This window comes from Athalia rosae, chromosome 4, assembly GCF_917208135.1.
Source record: "Athalia rosae chromosome 4, iyAthRosa1.1, whole genome shotgun sequence".
Classification (NCBI taxonomy): domain Eukaryota; kingdom Metazoa; phylum Arthropoda; class Insecta; order Hymenoptera; family Athaliidae; genus Athalia; species Athalia rosae.
The window spans coordinates 19,336,478-19,359,215 of record NC_064029.1 but is presented as its reverse complement, the minus strand read 5'-3'; the positions used below and the strand labels follow the sequence as shown (position 1 = coordinate 19,359,215).

Sequence of the window (22,738 nt, the reverse complement as noted above, 5' to 3'; positions counted from 1 at the left end):
TTGCACTCAAACGACAGCCTTTCAATAGGTTGAATTGACGCCCGCGTGCAATAACTTTTATAGATAACAAACATGTAACATGTAACACGTCATATGTCATTCCGATAAGAACAAACATTAAGAATACTTCAAGTTTAATTTTCTCTATCTCTTGATGCTGTACACCCTCCTGACAGCATGCATAGCCCGAATTTTTTAGAATATCACCTGAAATCATCTGCAAAAAAGGCGTACTGACATAAAAAAACCCAATTCATTTCTTCAAGTACTTTTCGTGAATTTCAAAATGTATGTCGTACCGATAGGAAATTCTTTTGATACAATTTGTGATACACGTAAAGTTTGCACAAAACCTGAAGACAAAATTTAGGTACTTCTTTTGTATCACCAGAAGTAATAAAAAGTGAGAAAATCACATAGTCTTGTGGTTCTGTCGGGGGTTTGTTGATAATTTAGATTTATTACATAAACGATAAATCTATACCAGACGGTTCTGTGAATCGAATGACTTCAAAACCCCAAAAAATGTTCTTTCTTTCTTTCAAAGTTCGATATTTCAGATGCTTGTGTTTGATCATCACCTGCAGTGCATAGCAATGACCGGCCAAACATGTTTGTCGATGTATACGCACTCGGCACTTTCATATCTCCACATTTTTTAGATACACATTTATGGCGCATTCACGTTACTTGTTGTTATGGGTATGCTTCGATGCAACCGTGCCGCCCACCCCTGGTAACCTTGCGTTACACATTTACGACATGAAAGCACCTTACATCCAGCAGGATTACTTGACAAGGATATCTCACGAGCACGTGCAGCACCTCGAGAACAGTTTCTCCGCAGCCTCCTACGCTATCCTCTTCAGAACGTAAGTGTCGCGTATGTTGCGTGAGTAGTCGAAACCACGGCGAATAGCACAGTTATTGTAGGAACACTGCACATATTCACTTTCCTTCACTTTTATCGGGCTTCGGTTTCGTTTAGATTTCTCGTTTGGCTCCGAAAGTACGATTGGAGGATCGATTCTCACTGAAGTATGAACAATCTGAAAAACTACAATGAATAAAAATGAACGGGTCATTCTGTTTTCGCCCCGAAGAACGTCCGATTTCGACGCGTCATAACTGCTCAAAAAATTAACATGAAGAGTTGTAAACAGAAGCATTTTGAAGCTTGAAGCTTGACCTTTCAGATGCTTTTACTCAAATGAAATTGCGCTTCATTGTTCGCCAGTTACATCCTCCTGATTCGACTCATGGCGAAAACGTGAAGTAGACTTCTAACTTCTAGAGGGTGCACCGCGTGCCTCAATCGTTGGATTTCAATTTTTCTGATGTCATTTTGAAGGCTGAAGTGTCTTCTTTGAAACGCGTGGTTTAAATTTCTCGTACGATTTTTTTTGCTTGAGTTATGCGACTCTAAAGCAACTATTGTTCACAAATCTTTGATACGATAACTGAGTCGGGTAGGATACTCATCAAAGATTTTTGAACAATAGTTGCTTTAGAGTCGCATAACTCAAGCAAAAAAAATCGTACGAGAAATTTAAACCACGCGTTTCAAAGAAGACACTTCAACCTTCAAAATGACATCAGAAAAATTGAAATCCGACGACTAAAGCACCCCGTGCACCTTCTCAAAGTCAGAAGTTGACTTCACGTTTTTGACGTGACTTGCATCAAGAGGCCGTAACTAGTGGACGAAGAAAGGTAATTTAAATTGACAAAAAGTATCTGAAAGGTGGAACTTTAAGCTTCAAAATGCTATTTTTTGCAACTCTCTACCTTAATTTTTCAAGCAGTTATGACGCGTCGAAATCTGATGTTTTTTGGGGCGAAAACAGGGTGACCCGCTAATTTTTATTCGCAGTGTATTATCACATTACGATCAGCGAGTTTGTTCAGTTTTTTTTCATGCTGCTGCATGTTTTGACATCTCATTGTCGGTAATAACGATGAATGAATAATGAAACATCGGAATAAGTAAGCATTAACGGATCAATGAATGGTCCGTACCGCAGAACATATCCTGCACTACATAGTGGTGATGGTGGATCAAGATAAGAATAATTTCGACAACTCGTGTTGACGAAGTTCAGATCGCGTGACATTCTTCGCATCAGCTTATGAGAGGTGTTATTATATGTATAATGTTCGACGGTCGAACGACAATAAAAAAAAGCTCCCTATCGTCCGCAGATAGAATTTCTTCAGTTGTGAAGAGTACGATCCACGATGCGGATCCCCGAGGAATATAAGCCCAGCAAAGAGTCACTGAAAACCAGTTTAAAAACTCGGTCAAAGGAATATCCAAGGGTTGCTGCACTCCACGGTATTGCTTATGTCGCTGACGTGACAAGGCCGAAGATAGAAAGGTAAGCAGCCGACAATAGGTGATAATTCACGTTCACGCAACATTGAGAACCGAGAAACGCTATTGGTGCAGGATTGGCTGGCTCATCTGCCTTCTGATATCGTTGGTTGCCATTTTGGTCATTATTGTTACGCTCATGGAAAAGTTCCAGACCAACCCCATGCTGAGTAGCATGGAAATACACTCCGACGACGTCCCACTGGATTTTCCGAATATTTATTTCTGTCCCCCTTGGATATCTTCGAATAACCATACCCAAGGAACAAAGGTCAGCCGTTCGTCATTGTCAGGGCAATGTCATAGTTGGGGAAGATGTTAGATTGTGAATTAATTGTCGGATATGAAATTGCAGACTTCGATCAAAGTCGAAAATTCGTGAAAATGCGACAGTCGCAGTGTCAGGGTTGCTCATAAGTAACTTTTGTCGATTTTGTTCAATGGCTACTAGTGATGGTGTAGATTTACAGACTCATATATTACCTAGAGTGGTGAGATCCGAGTAAACCAGCTTCGCTATATCCTTGGCACGGCTCGAAATACTAAAGCGAATATCGCTTAATAATCTTTGAACTTCCTCAGATATCATTGTGGCATCACCTTAACAACAATAACGATAGCAACATCATTATGGAATTATTTTAACACGATTTCTCCCACCCTATATAGGAGCAACAGGACGATACCTGGTACGAAGAACTCTACAAATGGGACGCAAGGGCAACAGCATTTAGAAACTTGACGTACCCCACTAGCCTGAACAACGTCAGATCCTTGAAAAATTACTTTTTCGAAAATTATGGATCTCTATGCATCTTCGTCCAAAGGCTGACATTAGCGTACTGATTCTTTTTCTGTACCAAAGTAACATTGCGTGATCGGAATTTTGAAAAAAAAAAAAAAAAAAAAAAAAAAATAGCGGAGAAAAAAACACTGGTGCAGGTTCATTTGCACAGAGAGTTTGATTTTTACTCTAGATTCGATAAACTTTCAGTGGCCGAGAGCTGGACTGCTCGTCTTTTGACAAAGTGATGACCACTAGAGGAATTTGCTTTGTCGTTTCATCTTCGGATATCATAATCGATGATGTGGACATACTCTTAAATTTTTACGCTGCAATGTTTCCAATCAGGTACTTCAGTATACATGCAAATATAAATGTGCATAATGTATAGTTCGAGGTCTGATTAAGGCTACTCGAAAGTAGATGAAAATTCGTCAAAAATACCCGTGCAAAATTAAACCCAAATAAGTTGATTTTCTTTTGGCTATTTCTTAAATAGAGAAGTTAGTGTTGTCTATGTAACTGCTGTGGAAGGATATAATGTTATTGAATAGATCGCACGCAGTTGGCACTTGAAGGTATTTCGAGTGAGCGTATTTGAGAAAATAATCCCAAGCCAGAAACACTTGAACATTAACAATGCATCTTTGTACGAAAAACAGGAGCGACGAGTAGCTGAGCAAAATCGGTTTATCTTACGAATTCCGTCTGCTCCTCATTAAGAGTGAACAAAATTATCTCGGGTATCATTTTCATTCAGATCACTCTCATAGAGTCGGAGAATGGGATGAAAAAGTAAGAATCAAAAATATTCATAATGCGAAGAAACGAATTCTCAATTGTTTCAGAGTTTACGTGACTCTTCCGGATCAAACGAATTTCCTGAAGCATCTTTCGTTCCACAATTTCATCTTCCCTTCAATGGTCGGTATGAAGTTTCACGAAACGATAACATCGGCAGATGCAAAAGTGCTCACGCGATCCCAGCGGAATTGTTTTTTCCCCGGAGAACAATCCCCCTACGTCGAGTGCATGTTGGACTGCGAAATTAAAAACTCTTTGAAACTATGCGGCTGCGTCGCCTGGTACCTCGCAAAAGACGGTGTCAAAGAATGTTCGATAAATAAGTACCAATGTCTGAGCAATCATGCCGTGCAAATAGCAGACACTTCTAGATGCCGTTGTCTGTTGTCGTGCGATAATATTTTCCCCCAGAAGATCGAGATACAGGTTTACCCGCCCGAAGAGGGGCTTTGCGCGATCAAAATATCGGTCAGGTCAAAGTTAAAGTATACAAGGACGATTTTGTTCGGATGGTCCGATCTTATGGTGTCCTTTGGGGGGATAGCTGGGCTCTTTCTCGGTCTCTCTCTTTTGTCGACCATCGAATTTGGGTACTACTTCACTCTAAGAACCTACTGCGGAGCCGTACTCGACGCGCCTAGACACAGACATAATATCACTAAAATAAACGTTCTAGAGCTCAACGATCTTGGACAGCTGGGAAACGTGGCGAAGCACGAAAAACAACCTCGTCTCAGAGAACAAAAGGTGATCGAATTTTATGATTATACGAATTGATACACAGAAAATATGTATCAGTTATAAATGTGGGGTAGACTGGGCACGGTTGAAACGATTTGGCTTTTGTTGTTCATAGTATTGTTGTTTATTATGGACTGAGGGATGATGATGAAATGTTAAGTTCAAGAACGTGTTTCTAACTATAAAAGGACTATACCTTATTAGTTCCTAGGGTGCTACTCACAGCTAGTTATAGAAGTCCTGAAAAATAAATCGATTTGTTCCAACCGTCCTCATGTTAGAAGAGTTTGAAACAGTGATTGAGGTGATTTGAAACACATTTTGATAAAGCAATACTTCTACCTCGTCATGTGCGTCTTTATACCTCGACACGTTAATCTGCCCTCTGGAATCAAATACATAAACACTCTTCTATTGCGGTCGTTCACATGCGTTCATCGCTATGATACCCAAAATGAACTTGACCTTGTTACAAGAAGACTGAGGTTGATTGAACCAAAATAAGTGTATTTCAGTAGTGAGGGTACGTAGTCGAAACCCGAGTGCTCACCATAGTTCGTGTGGCGTGATCTCTTGCGATCAGTGTTGCCACAGAAGATTCGGGATGTGTGGCTAGCTGAAAATTCTGTGGAGTGTTGGATAATCAGGTATTTTCAAAGAACCTTAGATACGGGGCGGACTTAAATTGTTCGATATCCCTTAGGTCAGATAGAATGATTGAATAGAAAATTCGAGAGATTGAATGGTTTTCGAGTTTGCATGGAATGCTCCATATGGTGTGTACGCAATGTTTTACCTTGTCTCGTGTCACGTGTCACGTGTCACGTGTACATACAATTTCACGGATTCACTACCTAAAACCTTGTCGATTCAAATGAGTTATGAACCTGAAGCGTACAGCCGCTAATACGAAGGGTCGCGTAATATACCACAACGCTTCATCAATTATCCCAATTAAATCAATAATCCATATACACGTGCAGCATTGTATTGTGTTCGTTGGTCAATTTTAATACTTCTCCTATCAGATGCAATGTGTAAACGATACGCGCAACGTGACTTGAACTGTATGTGTAACAGTGAGATCGAACATCTGCGCGAATACCCCTTTAAACATAGCCCATACAGAAATGGGTCACACAAATTGTAACGTAAGAGAGACACGAGCAAGGCGAGCTTGCCAAGGAAGTATAACTGCAGGGTTCGAAATCGGAACCTGAATCGATAGATTTTCAAATCTTCATCAAAAAAACAATAATATTATCAATGATAGCTGTTGAACGCCCTTGATTTCAAATTCAAAAAATCGCGGATGAAACCCACCGTACCGAAAAGCTTTGAATTGTTGAAGATACGAGCAAATCAAGTTCAGCTGAATTTCTTTGTACTTTGTTCAAGGATGAACGTGAATTGGGTATCGGCAAAGTATTGCATAGCTCATGGACAAACGAAGCCTATGTAAAGGTAGCACGTCAATATGTTAATTACGGTATTTACACTATGCAATTATTATCCGCTAATTAGTCGCAAATGAGTTACACCAACAATTTTTTTGTTGCGGCTACATTTTTATTATTTCGTAGGAAGCTAGCACGCAACTCCTAGAAAAAAATATCATCAAACCACTTTGCCAGGGTGTGAAGAATTTGCCGCTTTGAGTCGCAAACTAATTCCACGACAAGAAAATTGTTGGTGCGACTTATTTACGACTGATCATTGCTTGGTGTAAATATCGTTTACTTGAAGTACATACACTGCCAGCCGGAAGTTTGGGAACTACAGTCGATATTTCTTACGTCAAATGTTCAGGTATAACTGCTACCCGAATCAATTATTGTGCCAAGTACATGTAACTTTGCATTATGCATAAAAGTACTAGAGATGACTGAAATGGACAGAAAAGACAAAAGTTTTTGTCACTCTACGAATTTTTCTCATCGAGATAGGTATCTCAATTTTTCTGCTCCAAAAAGCGGAGAAAGGGCGGTAACTCAATCAATTTCATAGAAATCATGTATAAATTAATAATTCGGTGAATAAATAAATAGATGAAATACTCAATGACTGAATAAATAAATAAATAAATAGATGCTTCAGAAATACTAATGAATGATTAAACAGTTTGAAATACTATTCATAGAAATAAATTTTTTGATTACTAAAACAGTCTGCAATAATAGACGCGACGATTGCTTCACATTGAGAGTATGCAGGCATCATAAGTAAATTTATAATCCAATAAATAAATTAATAGATAACTGACTGAATAAATGAATGAATGAATGAATGAACACATAACTTTAGAAGCATCGTAATCATGCCGATTAATTAACAATAATTATTAATCGTAATTGATTAATTATTAATAATTATTAATTGTCATTGATTACGATGCTTTCAAATTTATGTGTTCATTCATTCATTCATTCATTTATTCAGTCAGTTGATTATCTATTTATTTATCCGCACACTGCTCACAACCATCGTGTACGCTGGACATGAGTCATGCCTGAGCGACGCACGCCGAGCGCGTAGAGTAGAAATACCAAGTTCGCAATCTCTCGCGTCTGCGAATTCAGGTGTTCATTCATTTATTTATTCATTCATTAGGTAAGTTATCTATTAATTTATTTATTGTATTATAAATTTACACATGATGCCTGCATACTCTGAATGTAAAGCAATCGTCGCGTCTATTATTGCAGACTGTTTTAGTAATCAAACAATTAATTACTACGAATAGTATTTCAAACTATTCAATAATTCATTAGTATTTCTAGAGCATTTGTTTTCTCATTCAATCATTTATTTATTTATTCATTCATTTATTCGTTGAATTCAGAACTTGTGCATGATGCATAATTCATCCATGCATCAATTATTTAATATTCATCTATTCATCAATTATCTATTATTTATCTACACTACTCATCAAATCCATAATTGAGAATGAATTTCTTAAAAAATCACCTTTGCGAATTATCATTAATGATTAGTTGGCATGATTACGATGGTTTTGAATTCATGAGTTCATTCATTCATTCATTCATTTATTTATTTACTCAGTTAGTTAAGTATTTATTTATTTATTCGCACACCGTTCACCGCAATTGTGTACGTTGAGATATGCTTAGCGACGCGCGCCGAGCGCGTAGAGTAGAAATTCTAGTTCGCAATCTTTTGCGTCTGCAGTCACATACCAGGTAATAATTATTAATAATTGATTGGTATGATTCCAGTGCTTATAAATTCATGTGTTCATTTATTCATGCATTCATTTATTGAATTATAATTTAATTGATTGCAGACTGTTTTAGTAATCAAACAATTATCTGTGGTTATAAGTATTCCAAATTATTTATCAATTTAATAGTATTTTGACAGCATTTATTTATTCATTCATTCATTCATTGAGTTATTTATCTATTTATTTATTCCATTCATCATCAATTAATTATTCGATTGAAAAATTAATCAATTGCTATGACTTCGATGCTTCTCAATTCATTTGGTCATTTATCCATTCATTCGGTTGCTTCTTTATTCATCTATTTATTTATTTATTGAATCATTAATTTATCCGTGATTTCTATTAAATCACATGTCAAGCTATCGTCGCGTCTATGATTGCAGACTGTTCTAGTAATAAAACAATTAATTATTATTGATAGTATTTTGAACTGTTGATTAATTCATTGGTATCAGATTTTGAGAAAAATCTCTGGCTACAGGCTTACCGTTTTTAACTTTGTGCTATCAATATCCTTTTTTGTTAGAATTTCGAACAATTTGGTACACCTAATTAATTACACATTTATGAACTCTTGTATCATTACTTATATAGTGGTAACATTGTTACCTGCGTGATTCGTCTATCTATAGGATTTGGGAATTCATCATAGGTTTAGAAATAATCTTCGCTGTTATATTTTAAACGAATTTATTCATATATTTTAGTTTCAAGTCTACAATCTCACTTTATTCCTTATGGGACATTTTTTTTCAGGCATTCAATTGGTCATCACGGTGCCTAGTTCGTCGCAGTACTCATTCAACGTCCAACCACGAAGGGCAGGAGTTATACATGGCCTTGCACAATTCTTTTACAGGTATGCAATAAGCATCAGTCAGTATAATATAAGTTGGTGCGTTATAAAAATATATTCAATTTGATATATTATATCGTCACATTGGCAGTAATATATTAACATATAATATAATATAACATAGAATTAATATATTGACATAGAATATAATATTGGTAATAATTTATTCTTATATTACACGTCATTATTATTTCACTTTTCGTATGTTTTAGGTATCCGGAGATGCTGCCATCGTAGCTGCTGTATGACCGGACTCCCCCTGTTCATCAGGGGGAGTCCACCGTCCCCTGGGACTGCGCGGCCTCCCACCGCCCCCGGGGTCCCAGGGGACCCAGTCCCTGAGGACATGTCCTCGGGGATGCGGTATCCCCGCTGGAGGGGATGCCATATCCCGAGGGACATGTCCTCGGGAACTGGTCTTCGGGGACACGTGTCCCCCCAGGGACACGTCCCCGGGGATGCGGTATCCCCGCTGGAGGGGATGCCGGGTCCTTGGGGGCGTGGCCTTGGGGGAATACGAGTCCTCGAAAATCCCGGGAAAAGGAGGTCCCAAGCGGACACTTTGTTTTTCGTTTCTCTAGAGAAATCAAGAAAACGAGTGACCGCTTGGGACCTCCTTTTCCCGGGATTTTCGAGGACTCGTATTCCCCCAAGGCCACGCCCCCAAGGACCCGGCATCCCCTCCAGCGGGGATACCGCATCCCCGGGGACGTGTCCCTGGGGGGACACGTGTCCCCGAAGACCAGTTCCCGAGGACATGTCCCTCGGGATATGGCATCCCCTCCAGCGGGGATACCGCATCCCCGAGGACATGTCCTCAGGGACTGGGTCCCCTGGGACCCCGGGGGCGGTGGGAGGCCGCGCAGTCCCAGGGGACGGTGGACTCCCCCTGATGAACAGGGGGAGTCCGGTCAATGACGTTGGAGGAACTGCGTCCTGTAACACAAACAACAAATAAATAATTAGTTGACGCAATACATGACTTATTGTATGACCTATCATGTAACCTAATGTATAATGATTTTATGACTCGGTATATAAGTATATAAGATGTTTGAATTATAATAAATTGTACCAAGTTATGTGATAATAAATTATTGTCTTGCCTTATTGGCGTGTGTCTGATGAATTATATCACGGGGGTGCATGAATTTACTGAATCAAATGGGTAATGCTGGGTGATCTGATTTTATGAGGAGGATTTTGAAAATCTTTCTTAAGGGGGTGCAATTCATATACTAAGACTCTGAATGTTGGATTACACTATGGGGCTCTTAGAAGGGATAAAATTAATGAAACATACCTCTGCAAAAAAAGGAGTTGTACGTCTCATGTGTTGCAGATCCATCTCCACAGGGACAGGATGAAGAGGAGTCGATCTTTGGTAAAACGCGTTGATGTCCTGATTTGGCTCCATCACGCAATGGTCATCTACTAGAAAGAAGAATAAATATCACATGTACAATTCAAATCACGATATAACAATCACTTATATTTATTTTCTTCTTGTATCCACGAATGAGATCAATAAATCTTTCTATATTTCATTGAGAAAAGGAATCGAGTGAATTATTGTGAATCCCGATGAATTTTTCAGGATCTGCATCGAGTGCATTCGCATTACGTCCTTTCGCTGAGCTCATAATAGAAAACGTAATCGAACTACGATGGGAAGCAGTCGTTTGAACGATTTAAAAAGTATTTTATTGACAGCCGAAACAAATCAGAAAGATTTTGCATAGAAAGTCTATCAAGAATAATAGCTGTATCTAATTTGTATTAGTCAAATATATTATTTGATTATCTCGAAATACTTGAAGATAGAACTAAATGCGTATAATTCAATTGAAAAGTCATCTCTCGAAATTTCAAAAGGTTGTTGAGAACCCGAGCGAGTATATTTATAACGACTGTTTTTAGTACGAATAGTCGGAAGAGCGTGATCAAAATACAAATAAAAAGTTAACGCAACTAATTTTAACAATATTCGACTAAATTGTGCACGAAAGCTTGCTCACCGTTCTCTTTCTCCGTCGTCGCTCTGAGGAAACTGCGTTGCTACTGACGTCGCTCCTCATGTCGCTCCACATGTCGCCGCTTCAGTCGCTGAAGCTGAACTGCCGTTGTATCCAAGACGAAAAACTACGACATAAATGTACTCTGTGAGCCATATACCGAATTACACGTCCCCGATCGAATGTTTCGTGATTCACTGCAATTTATTCGATGAATCAACATATACCGTTTCGTGTCTGAATTGATGTAATTGTTAATCAATCATGATCAATCGGAAAATTGAAATCCTAATCGCTCGTATAAGATTCGCGTGATGATCAATTGAGATGGTAGGAAAAACAGAAAAATGTAGGAGAGAGAACTCCGATTAGTTTACGGATCTTTGGGCCATATTTTGTGCAAATGATACAATTTATGAAAATTAATCGATCGAAGATTTGTTCCCTGAGTCGTGTAATATATATCTGAGGCCATAGATCTGGCGTTTTCTCGGGGCAAAATGATTAGTATAATGGAACTTTTTGTGAGACCTGACATTTTCAGAATTAAACTGCGAAAAGCAAAGTCGAATTTCCGACAAAACTCGCTCGCCTTTCTCATCGAACCGATGCAAAATAGTAGTAGGCAACTCAACAAAGTGTGACGTCGTGTCTGAAACCATATTATACCCCTTGAAAATTATTTCCAATCTTTGATCCACAATTCCCACAGTACATACCAAGCATTGGCAAATAATGCAGCGCATAACCAATCTCTATACACTTCGGCAATCAGAAGCATCGGATCAACCGACAGATCAAATAGCGAATCGTGACGCTGTGCCATTGTAATAATCGACTACAAAATTTTATTCATTTTTCCCTTATTCTCTAACTTTGAAAATAAAACGGTAACTCACAGAATATTTCACTCCAGAGACAGTCCAAGAATGTGTAGAATTATTGCTTGCCAACGATGCCCGACTTCGAGGAGCTTGAAAGCACGGAATGCGAAATATTCATTTTATTACCTTCCTAAATCCCCCATCCGCTTGTTGACAAATTCTTTCCGGAGTATCGCCCTCGTTCTCGCTATTCCCACGTTCAAATTTTCATGCAAAATGGTCAAAAACCGTGGACGATGCGTGTTAGGTGCAAGTAGAATAAGTATAAATTTTGTCAATAAAGTTACCGAGTAGAAGCAGAACCCTGCAGTTTTCTTTTTTATTCACCCAGCCAAATATTATTGAGTCATAAATTCATCCGTACTCGGATCAACACGGTATGGAGTACGGTATGTTATTGAAGGATTTTGATACTCTTCACGAATGAAATTTAGCAGTAATAAAGTCGACAGTGAGTTTTTTTTCATGTATATTCATTTATTTTTTTATTTTCACCTATTATGTAGTATATTAATGAGACTATTTCTGTACACCTTATATCATTAATTCGCGAGAAATTTGTACAGCCTATTTTTTGTAAAGAAAAATTTAACTCACAGCCTTTTGAGAACGCAATTCCTTTCATAAATATCGTTTATAATTATAATAAATACGAATAATAAATTCCTAATCCTATTTTTATGCGTTTAATACAATAATACATTCTATTCTTAGATGCGTTAACTAGAATATTAGTCATTTCTATGTATGCATTGTACTCTATCCGAACCAATAAACGACGTTCAGTAATTTGCGTCACAATTGCGTATAAGGTGTATACCGTGAGAACTTTACATTCCGTATAATGTCTACGTGAATAAATAATCACTCGTACACTCGTTCATAAGGAACATGCAATGCACGTATACGTACCATGGGATACGCGGCGTTCGATCCCATGTTTTCTTATCGGTACTACTCATGTATAATTTAGTCACCCTTCAGGAAACTAAAAATAAGTTACATCGCAATACATCGTCAGTTTACTCTCAAAATACTGTACGACTGATTTTGTTTTCCATTTTTCTTTACGGATATCCGCTAGTCTTGTCGTCGTAAAAATAATCGCAAACAAAATCATTCACAAATCTGCGTAATATATTAATATTTCATTGCGTTTGTGACGAATAAATAATGAAAATGATTATAATAATAATTATTGCTATTATTATTTTTACGAAATAATAATAACAACTGACAATACAAGTACCTAATTGAGTTAAGGGAACAGAGACGGAAAACCGTTTATACATAAGATATATCCGCTATATTTTCATTGTACACGTGACGTGACTTAGATAGGTATCGTTTAGGCACTCGAATGATCACAAAATTTCGTTCAGTTTTTGATTCTGGTCGTTTCATTTGAACATTTCAATATCTTAATATATTTTTCAGAACCAACGGTAAACGGTATGCAATTGAGATTACTACGTCAGACTAGAAATGAGCCACGTATATAAATTGAAAATCCAGCAATTCAACATATAACGAATAAAATCCCTCGACTGCGAATCGGACCGGGCTATACATTCGTTGGCTCTACACGTAATTTTCCCCTCGCCCCTCACGCGATATTTGAAAACGAATGACACGAATCAGTGTTCTTCATTTTACTAAAAATCAACACCTCATCCCGGTGGGATCATTTCGGGCGCGAGTATCTTCGCCGACGATAAATACAGAACAACGCCGAGCGTCGATTGATAAATATCTCACGACGATAACGACTCGAGGTCCGTGCCACCCGCGGGGTCAGTCATCCAATTCTCAGTTTCTCATGTTGGAACTGTTTGTGGTAGCATGAATGAATGTAAACCACAACGTCATCGACGAGGACACTGGTAGCGACGCCATTGCCAACATACCAGGTCTCATCGTCGGTTATTTTTGTAGACAGGCGTCGTGCTAAACGCGATCAGCTTCAAGTATATCACCTCGGTTGGCGGAGCTGAAGCCCCTCTCGTTTCCTCCTCACACCGTCGCTACTGACACCAAATCCATGTGTCCACTTTCTTGTAGCCGGCATAGCCTTTTCACGACAATCGCCTTTACGGAAATTTCAGGGTAGGTAGGCCAAAGGACAGATTACATTTCGCTGGAGTCTAGCGCCGTCAATCCTCCCCGTCGTTTCAGGTCCAGCACCAACGTCGGCATCGGTTTCAGCAGCTTCCAGCCAGTTAGTCCGTAAAATGGGCGTTCATCTTGTAGATGAACAAGCATGTACATCCTGCCTTGAACTCATTACTCGTTCTCGGCTATTTCAAGGCATCATAGACTCGCTGGTGCCACTAAGTTTTGTCGTCTTTTCAATACTCGAGAATAGTGAAGATCATTTTTATTACATACGACAACGGTACCCCCGCATGACGGGGTAGCACTCTTCTGCGTACCGATTAATGTACCGATCATCTTACTAACGGAGAACTTTCGCGTCTTTGTGTTTCGAAGTAAAACTCGACACTCAGTCACCAGATGTTCAAACGCCTTGTAGAGCGAGGACGAATCTTCCGCGACCGAAATCTCGTGAAATTGGCATCCGTACTGTTTCGATAGCTCCCGGCCTTCGACTTCCTCGACCTGGGAAAAAAGGAAGGAGAAAACCACAAAATTTTAGACTCACGAGTCAACGAATGTTAATTGTAATATTCGTATAATTTCTACCGGTATTTATATCTGGTGTGACGCGAAGGTGTGGAATTTTTGAAGATAGTTTTAGATCGAATTTATTATTTTTACCCCGCAAATATACGATGAATTACAGATACAACGGAAACACTCGTTCGAATCATCATAGTTGGTGCAGCGGCGACGAGAGCGCTTTTTTGAAATAGATCAAGACTGGATATATCTACATTCAATGATTACATGCCTCTGCGTATTATTACTCGGTCATAAAATTTTTACGAGTTATTGTCTGCTCGTTTCTTTCCCCGATTCAGGAAATTTGAATGCACTTAGAGCACTTTGCAGCTAGAGGAAGTGCTTTCATTTTAGCCTTTTCATCATCTTCGGGATCATTTTTTTTATCAAACGCTCGCATCAGAAGCTCACACCAAAACTGGTAGCTGGTTTCGGAATAATTCGAATTATGCACGACGCGGATTGATCATGTCGATGATCAGATTATGCGTACGAACGATACGTTGGATGAACTTGTAAAGTTGAAAAAAAAAAAGTAAAGCAGAGATGAAAAGGAATCACGGGAGCACCTCGTACAAGTAAATTGTCCGCTTTTCTTCGTGCCCACGTATCATATCCCCATGCGTTACGCGCGCTAATTGTAAGATGAATAAGCTAAGATGATTATTGAACCTCGTCGTCGTTGGTACAGCCAGCACGTGCGCCCTCGGCTTCCCAACCTGAGGCCACATCGTGTCTACGTATGCCCACCCATCTGTATGAATGTATATACCGGTATCTTTTCAATCCCACGCGAGCAACGGACTGCCATTGCAGGGAGACGAGAATTATTTAAGGCAGGGAGAGGGGGAGACGAAAATTTCACCACGTGGCTGTCATTAGAGTATTAGAAATACAGTAGGTGGTATGTAGATATGTAAGCAACACGCGATACGACACAGGCCACAGGTTTGTTGCGAGGAATCGGTCACCTCAAACCCCTGCAGGGACAAAAAGGGACGTTGTATACGATTACGATTCGACGAGTAACAAATCGCGAACAAAACGCGAACCCCCCGTGAAGCGTCTTCGATGACACGTGCAGCAGAAACAGCGACGGCGGTAGTAGCAGAACCTGTCGCATGCGTGGGACATCGCTTGTTATGTGGTAAATCAGCTCACGTCAGACGTTCCACATATTTTATATAATTTGATCCAAGAAAAAAACGAAGGAAAAGCTCGTGCTGCACCAAATACGCTCAACATCGCACTTTTACAACAAACTTTTCGCAGGAACTTTTTGCGGGAATTTATTCTACGAGAGTTCTGTTCCGCTCAAGACTCCCCACTATATGATCCAAATTTTGTAGGAATGATTTTTGTAATTCTGATTTCCCAACCATTGAAAACAATAAAAACGAATGAAAATGATTTTTATCGAAATTTGGTCGAGATCATCGGGCATGATTATAATAATCAATTCTCACCTCGCGTAGGTGTTCTAGGTCCATTTTATTCGCCAGGAGAACGGTTTGGACGGCTGGACTGTCTCCCTCTTGAAAATGACGAAGGCACTCTTCGGCGTACAAAAAACTCTGACGATCGGTAACGCTGTAGACAATCAGGCAACCGTCAGCCCAAGCGACTTGGTCAGCAGGAAAACTTGTTTCCTGTGAACGAATAAAAAATCGAAATTCAATATCAATGGACCACATATCGATTCCACATTTCTTGGAATCGCTGGACACGTGAATCAACTTACCGCTTCGCCTGATACATCGACTATTTCCACATTCAACGCCATGTTATTAACCGTAACTATCTGCCTGTAGAGCAAATCTAGAACAAACAAGGATGCGTCGAACGATAAGTACACGTATGGATAGTTATAATATACCTGTGTACGGATGGATATAATACGAATATGTGTAGGTATGGGTACACGTGGGTGTAGTAAATGTAATGCAGGAAGAGCACTTGTCCACCACGTGCCATGGCTATAGCTAAAACACACCGGTTGTTGTTAACGTCGAGTTGTAACGCGACTTGTTCATGGAATGATTTCGTTCGACCTTGTGCAAAAAAGTCCCTTCACCCCGCGATTTATCCGCGCCGACAGGAGATATCAATGGGAGGGAGAAGGGGTAGATTATAACTGGCGAGCGAACGCTATATTTGAGGGGCACCTCATGTACTATACATCTGGAATTTTTAAATATTACGGTGGGTGTGTGAGAATACACTGCATATTTTTGTTCACTAGTTATACTCTTCTGATCCAACTCATGTCGAAAACGTAAAATGCACTTCTGACTTTGAGAAGGTGCACGGGGTGCTTTAGTCGTCGGATTTCAATTTTTCTGATGTCATTTTGAAGGTTGAAGTGTCTTCTTTGAAACGCGTGGTTTAAATTTTTCGTACGATTTTTTTTGCTTGAGTTATGCGACTCTAAAGCAATTATTGTTCAAAAATCTTTGATGAGTATCCTACCCGACTCAGTTATCGTATCAAAGATTTGTGGACAGTAATTGCTTTAGAGTCGCATAACTCAAGCAAAAAAAATCGTACGAGAAATTTAAACCACGCGTTTCAAAGAAGACACTTCAACCTTCAAAATGACATCAGAAAAATTGAAATCCAATGACTAAAGCACCCCGTGCACCTTCTCAAAGTCAGAAGTTGACTTCACGTTTTTGACGTGACTTGCATCAAGAGGCCGTAACTAGTGGACAAAGAAAGTTAATCGAAATTGACAAAAAGTATCTGATAGGTGAAGCTTCAAGCTTTAAAATACCATTTTTTGCAACTCTCTACATCAATTTTGCAAGCAGTTATGACCCGTCGAAGTCGGACGTTTTTCGGGGCGAAAACGGGGTGATCTGCTAATTTTTATTTGCAGTGTATTTTATACGCGCTATTCGACAAGTAGGTATACTTTGACCCATTCGAATATCAATCCCAGGCTAGTTGTTCAAATCAAAATTGAAAAAATAAATTTTCAACTTTATTTTTAGTGGACACATGTCATAGATCTTGTCGAATGATTGAGATTTCGAAAAAAAAAATACATTTTCTGAAGTTACGTTCTCCTGTAAATGATTAGTTGTATTTTAATCTTCACGACCAATGCAATTTCAGAGTTGAATTGATGTAACCTATTCTTGAGCGGAAAATGTTCGGGAGTGTTGTTTTCGGTGCAAGTTGCAAAATATGCGACGTTTAAGTCGACCGAAAGCTTCGACCTGGATATTTTGTGTTGGAAATAGAGACTTGAAGGATTTACATTTGCGCTGAAATTTCATCCTTCCCGAACGTGCACCAGAAGAAGCTGAATACGAGTGCAGCGCGCGCGGGGTAATGAAAATATGGGAGCGCACTGTCGCGGCAGCGTTTCGTTTCGTTTCTGTCGCAATGCTTGGCTTAGGGAAGACTGTTTCTATAATTATAACGAATTCCTTGTGGCAGCTGCCCGAATTATAGACGCTTCCTCCAACAGTGCAACGATTCAAATCCCCATCTCTACCTCTACGGCCACATCCAGTCGCACGACTCGCGAAGAGGTTGATCACCTCGACAAAAGATGATTGCACGCTACAATATCCACATATCCCCTAATCTCGTCATCGCCCTTGCCCCCACCGCCAGGGAATACCATGTTATACGGTAGAGACCGGATGTAGTCGAAAATTAAATACCGGCCAACGTACGGCGCATCTTCCATGTATTTTCAACGATTGAAAACGCAATCGATTGAATGACTCTTTTTCCCGCGCGTGGTTGATTCGCGCTCACTCGTCGATGCTGCGCAGAATGACATGCCTTGTTTAAAAATTGAATGACTCAGTGTCAGAGAATCGTGTACGAAACTTTTAGGACACCGTTTTACAGAGGAGATTCCAGGCTACAAAATGGCCATCTCAAAGGTCTTCAGCGATTTTTCTCAAGCTTCGTGGAGAACTTTGAAAAACTTATTTTTCCTGACGTTTTACGACTCGGCGTTCAAACCTACGCCACGGGGTTAAAAATTACCTTGAGAAGAATTTTCAAACACAATTGGCAAGGTAAAGTTTCAACCTTCCTAATGCTTCCTGAAATGATTCTTTTTCACAATTTTTCATTGAGTTACAGCACGTTGAAAATCGGTATTTTTTCGCCGAGTTCCGGGTGCGCCGTTAATTCTGTTGCGCAGTGTGGATATACCAAAAAAATTACATCTCTAGTCAACAAGACCATTTCGTTAACGAAACCAATTTGTCCGAGTATTTTAACCCCCGTGAATGCGAGCGTGAATGAATCAACGCGACTCACGTGTATAATTTCATTCTCATTCTATTTCTTTTATCGTATTCCTATAGCTTCGTGCGTGGCGATATCTTTATTGCAGTTAAGGGTCGTACCGTCTCCTCATTCCTCGTCGTTGGCATTCAATCTAGGAATCTCCAACAACTTCCGCTGAATCACGTGATTTTCGCCGAAAAACGAAGATGCCTAACCAAACGTATATTAGGTAGGTATGTATACTCATAGGTATGTTCAACGTACAACACCTCGGCTAAAAATGGGAAATGAGGGCAAAACTGGCACCAAAATGCTAAAAATTGATTTGCGGTATAACTACAAATTTTTTTTTTTTTTTTATAAAGAAACTGCATTGTACATAGGTGATACGGGAATCTTGATTGCTGAATGTTACTCGAGAATAATGGAAAAGCAAGCAGCCATGTGAAAAAATTCACCTTTCGTTATTTTACAATTCATGTATATAGGAAATTTTCAGCACCGATCATCGTATGCAATATCAAGAGCTATCAAACAAATGCCATTTAACTTACCGGTATTCGATCGATATTCGCCGATGAATCGCCTGGTGAGATAGCGCACGGTCAGGGCTGTAAATTGAGAATAGGAAAAACAGAATGATAAAAACTTTCTTTGTTAGTCTCCATTCGATATTTTGTGTGAAATGGTTTTGTTCCGCGATTTCCCGCAGACTTTGATACAGGTATATCTGTAGACATGAGAATGTACGACGTTGCGTGTGTTCAGCCACAAATGGCTAAACGTCAGCATGCATTTTTTCGGATCGAATAAGCTCCAAACGTGAACGCGTTGAGAACGAAATGATTTGTATATTTTTACAACTAGTAATAAGTATAACATAGCAGCTACTATTGCCAGTATGAGATGAGCCTTACTTATTGTCAGTTGAAAGATAAACAAGCTTTTAGTCGGAAATTAATTGCGACACAATACCAAATAAGTCTGACTCCGATCTCCCCGTTAAAATTTCATAAAGTATGTACAATCTGATGTATAGGTACGGATATGATACACTTACCAGATTTTCCAACGTTGCTACTTCCTAGAACCACGATTCTAACTCGTGAAACATTTCCGCTCCTATCGTTGGTCTTCATTATCGAAGAAGAACTGAAACAAAGAAAATCTGGGTTATGACGAGACCGTGAATACTCTAAATAAATTCTACGATCATCGTATTTCAGTTTACAACAAAAGAAACGAACCAATGAGACAATACATATTTGCTGAAACTCTGTGCAATTCTGTAGGGTATATCCCTTAAAACTATTGATCATTCCATAATGATTCTATGGGTAAGATTTGATTTTTCGTAAGACAAGCACGATTTTCGCCTTTTTTTCACCCATTATTACCTGAATAAGTTAATAATAAATAAGTATCATGGACGACCCCGTATAGACCACAGGATCTTAAAGAGTAAAAAAATAAGAAAAAAGTAATGTATTTATAACAACTCTGTCGGTTATTCTTGAACTAGAGAATATCTCTGCGTTGGCCTTTAGTTGTCAGGTATTGGTCAAGGTTGTGAAGAGCGAACAGGTCGTCTGATTCATCCTCATGTACCAAACTGACGAGAAAACCGCTCACCCACCCAAGAAATGCTCGATTCCAATAAGTTATGACGAGCTATTAATGTATCCGGGGCTGTGATGAAAAGTAAAAGCTTTACTTCCGTTTGATACGATGTTTCCGGTGTCAGTCGCATTTCATGTTTTTAATATAGCTGATCAGAAAGAGTGAATAATCTCTTCTTAGAAAATACGATATGCATAATATAAATTTTCTTCAACTATATGAACCTTATTTCGCGTTTCATTCTGGAAATTGGAATATTTCACGAAATCTCTGCTAACATTCAAATTCACAAGTCCTGGAATAGTATGAGAGCAATAAGTGATATTGTTGAACATAGAGACTCTTTGATCGGTGTTCCATTTCCTGAAATTCTTTTGTCCGATTGGTAACGATCGGGACGTCTAAAAAAAAAATGTAGAAAATAGGACAACGTTTCTCATCTGTGTCGAGTGAACGAATACGAATATAGGTATAGGGTACGACATTCAAAAATGAATAGTTTTCATATATGATTGATTCGCAAGGTTACGAGGCACGTATTGCATCCAGTAAAGCAAGTAAGAGAAAATGATCATCGAGAATGTGAACAAAATCCAAGATGGAGATAAATGCGATTTTACTCGTTAGGGTTTGAGAATAGAAAAGTTGAGCAGCTGTTACATTAATCGGTGAGACTCTTCGGCGATGAGAAATGTTCCGATAAAATTAGAGTTAAAAAGCAAAAAAATTTGTCAACGTCTCATCGAAAGATTGGTAGGTCCGGACGAAGTCGCGACGTCCGCCTCGTCGATATGCGCGATCCAAAATCGGACGTTGTTCGTGTCGTTTTATTTAGCGTCGCGACGCTCAGCTATGTTACTCGGCGCCGAGGGACTGACAATGAGACCGCCGCCAGAAGCTTGACAATTTTATTGCAGTTTTCATCAAGAACAAGAAGAAATAACACGTGTGCATACATTGCTTCCTTTTGTTCCTATTTTTTTTCATCTTAATTTTCAGTCAACATTTCAGGCTCGCCAAAGTAACACCGTACAAAGATTAAGAATTTCTGATCATTGGTAGAGCCCACCCTTAATTGAAATGGACTTGGTCGATCTGCCCTCATTTATAGAGACTCAAGTGAGATATTTTGGCTTGCAACTAGTTCACAAACGTGCAATTAATGGTGCTAGACGACGATCGGACGAACACGGAGGTAGAGGAATCATGAATAAGTAATTGAACTCATTCGAGAATTTACCAGTCCCCACGCGCACTTGTGATTAGTATAATCTTGGTTGTTTTTTTGCTTCATCCGCTGCCTTTATAGCTTCACAAAATTAGCACTACGAGTATTTAGGATATTTAGGGGGTTTGAAGTATTTAGCGCGGCTGATTATGTTTGCACTAGTTCACATAGATACACGTATACTATGTGATGGATTTTATCCGCCTCAATATTATCGAGTGTGTTCTATATATGCACTGATAATTACTCGTTGTAACACCGTATACGGTTGTCTAAAAATAAGCTAGTGCGAAAAGTAAAAAATATTTGCGAGTTTCTCTAGTCGGAGTTATTGAAAATGTATCAATACGTTCTCATTATACATCGAAATATCAATAAGCGAATTTTTGTTATCTTACGTATACAATAACGGAAATATTTTTCGCATGATCGTCCTTTGCTCTTTTTTCCTTTTTGCTAAAACGGAGAGTAATGACCTGAATTGGATATACTCATTCCTTGAGGAATGGAATCAAAAGCACGTATTTACACGTAGCGAGCTAATTAAAGAATATTCTTGATAGCAGACAACAAGCATAAATATATGTACGTACATCAGTATATACATTATTGAATCATTTTAGAATGTTTTATACGTGACTTTTAAAGTTCCATGCACTCGGTCAGGCCTCGGTCAAGTGATACGCATTACTCAAGAGTGCCAATGAATAATGACTGAATATATGTATGAATATAGGTGATAATTCATGAACGTGCAATATGCATCTCCGGAACACGTGATAGGATCTGATCGTATAAAGCGATCGAGCGACGAAGCATCCAATAATTTTCTATACATAATATCGATGAAATGGAAGACGGTATAATTATCTGTACGTGAAAATCAACTTACCTTTTTTTTTTAAATCTTTCAAACAACGATGCTGATAGGTAACTACAAATAGCAAAAACTATGAAATTCGCGCACTACTACACAGTGGAAGATTTTTTTTTTTACTTTTCTCGTCTTCTATTGGCAGTTGATTACAAACGAAATTAATCGCTTGTGATATTCTTTGCAATTTTCACTATACGTCAACGTAACACTTGAGCTTAACACAATAATCTCGTGTTATTTCCACAGTGTATATTAATATTTCTGAATTAATCTCAGCCAACTATCAATCAATTTATCGATAAGCAAAATTCGTTAATTATCACGGAGAAACACTCGCCACTTGACATCAGGGGCTGCAGCGCTCAA

The 22,738-nt window shown here is 39.0% G+C and overlaps 2 protein-coding genes across 7 annotated transcripts; one reads left to right on the top strand and one right to left on the bottom strand.

Moving 5' to 3' along the window:
- Positions 1–2,175: 2,175 nt before the first annotated feature.
- LOC105688224 (sodium channel protein Nach) lies at positions 2,176–9,058 on the top strand. Of its 2 annotated transcripts, XM_048653957.1 has the most exons (7): positions 2,176–2,378; positions 2,450–2,645; positions 3,044–3,213; positions 3,369–3,506; positions 4,007–4,552; positions 4,639–4,709; positions 8,710–9,058. In XM_048653957.1, the coding sequence occupies exons 1-7, from the start codon at positions 2,239–2,241 to the stop codon at positions 8,874–8,876; spliced, it is 1,428 nt and encodes a 475-aa protein (XP_048509914.1). In that variant the 5' UTR covers positions 2,176–2,238; the 3' UTR covers positions 8,877–9,058. The 2 variants fall into 2 exon arrangements, with proteins under 2 accessions (XP_048509914.1, XP_048509913.1); XM_048653956.1 differs by having other exon boundaries at positions 4,007–4,709.
- Positions 9,059–9,722: 664 nt separating this feature from the next.
- Positions 9,723–22,734, bottom strand: LOC105688256 (ras-related and estrogen-regulated growth inhibitor-like protein). 5 transcript variants are annotated; one of them, XR_007278021.1, is made up of 9 exons: positions 22,388–22,733; positions 19,708–19,799; positions 19,202–19,258; positions 16,132–16,208; positions 15,857–16,039; positions 13,616–14,327; positions 10,828–10,951; positions 10,113–10,243; positions 9,723–9,745 (listed from the first exon to the last, which is right to left on the bottom strand). XR_007278021.1 is itself a non-coding variant. In XM_048653972.1 (6 exons), exons 2-6 carry the CDS (start codon positions 19,784–19,786, stop codon positions 14,019–14,021), a joined length of 705 nt encoding a protein of 234 aa, XP_048509929.1. In that variant the 5' UTR covers positions 19,787–19,801; positions 22,391–22,734; the 3' UTR covers positions 12,165–14,018. The 5 variants fall into 5 exon arrangements, 2 of the variants coding, with proteins under 2 accessions (XP_048509929.1, XP_012259829.1); XR_007278020.1 differs by having other exon boundaries at positions 10,113–10,240; XR_007278022.1 differs by having other exon boundaries at positions 10,113–10,240; positions 13,685–14,327.
- Positions 22,735–22,738: the final 4 nt, after the last annotated feature.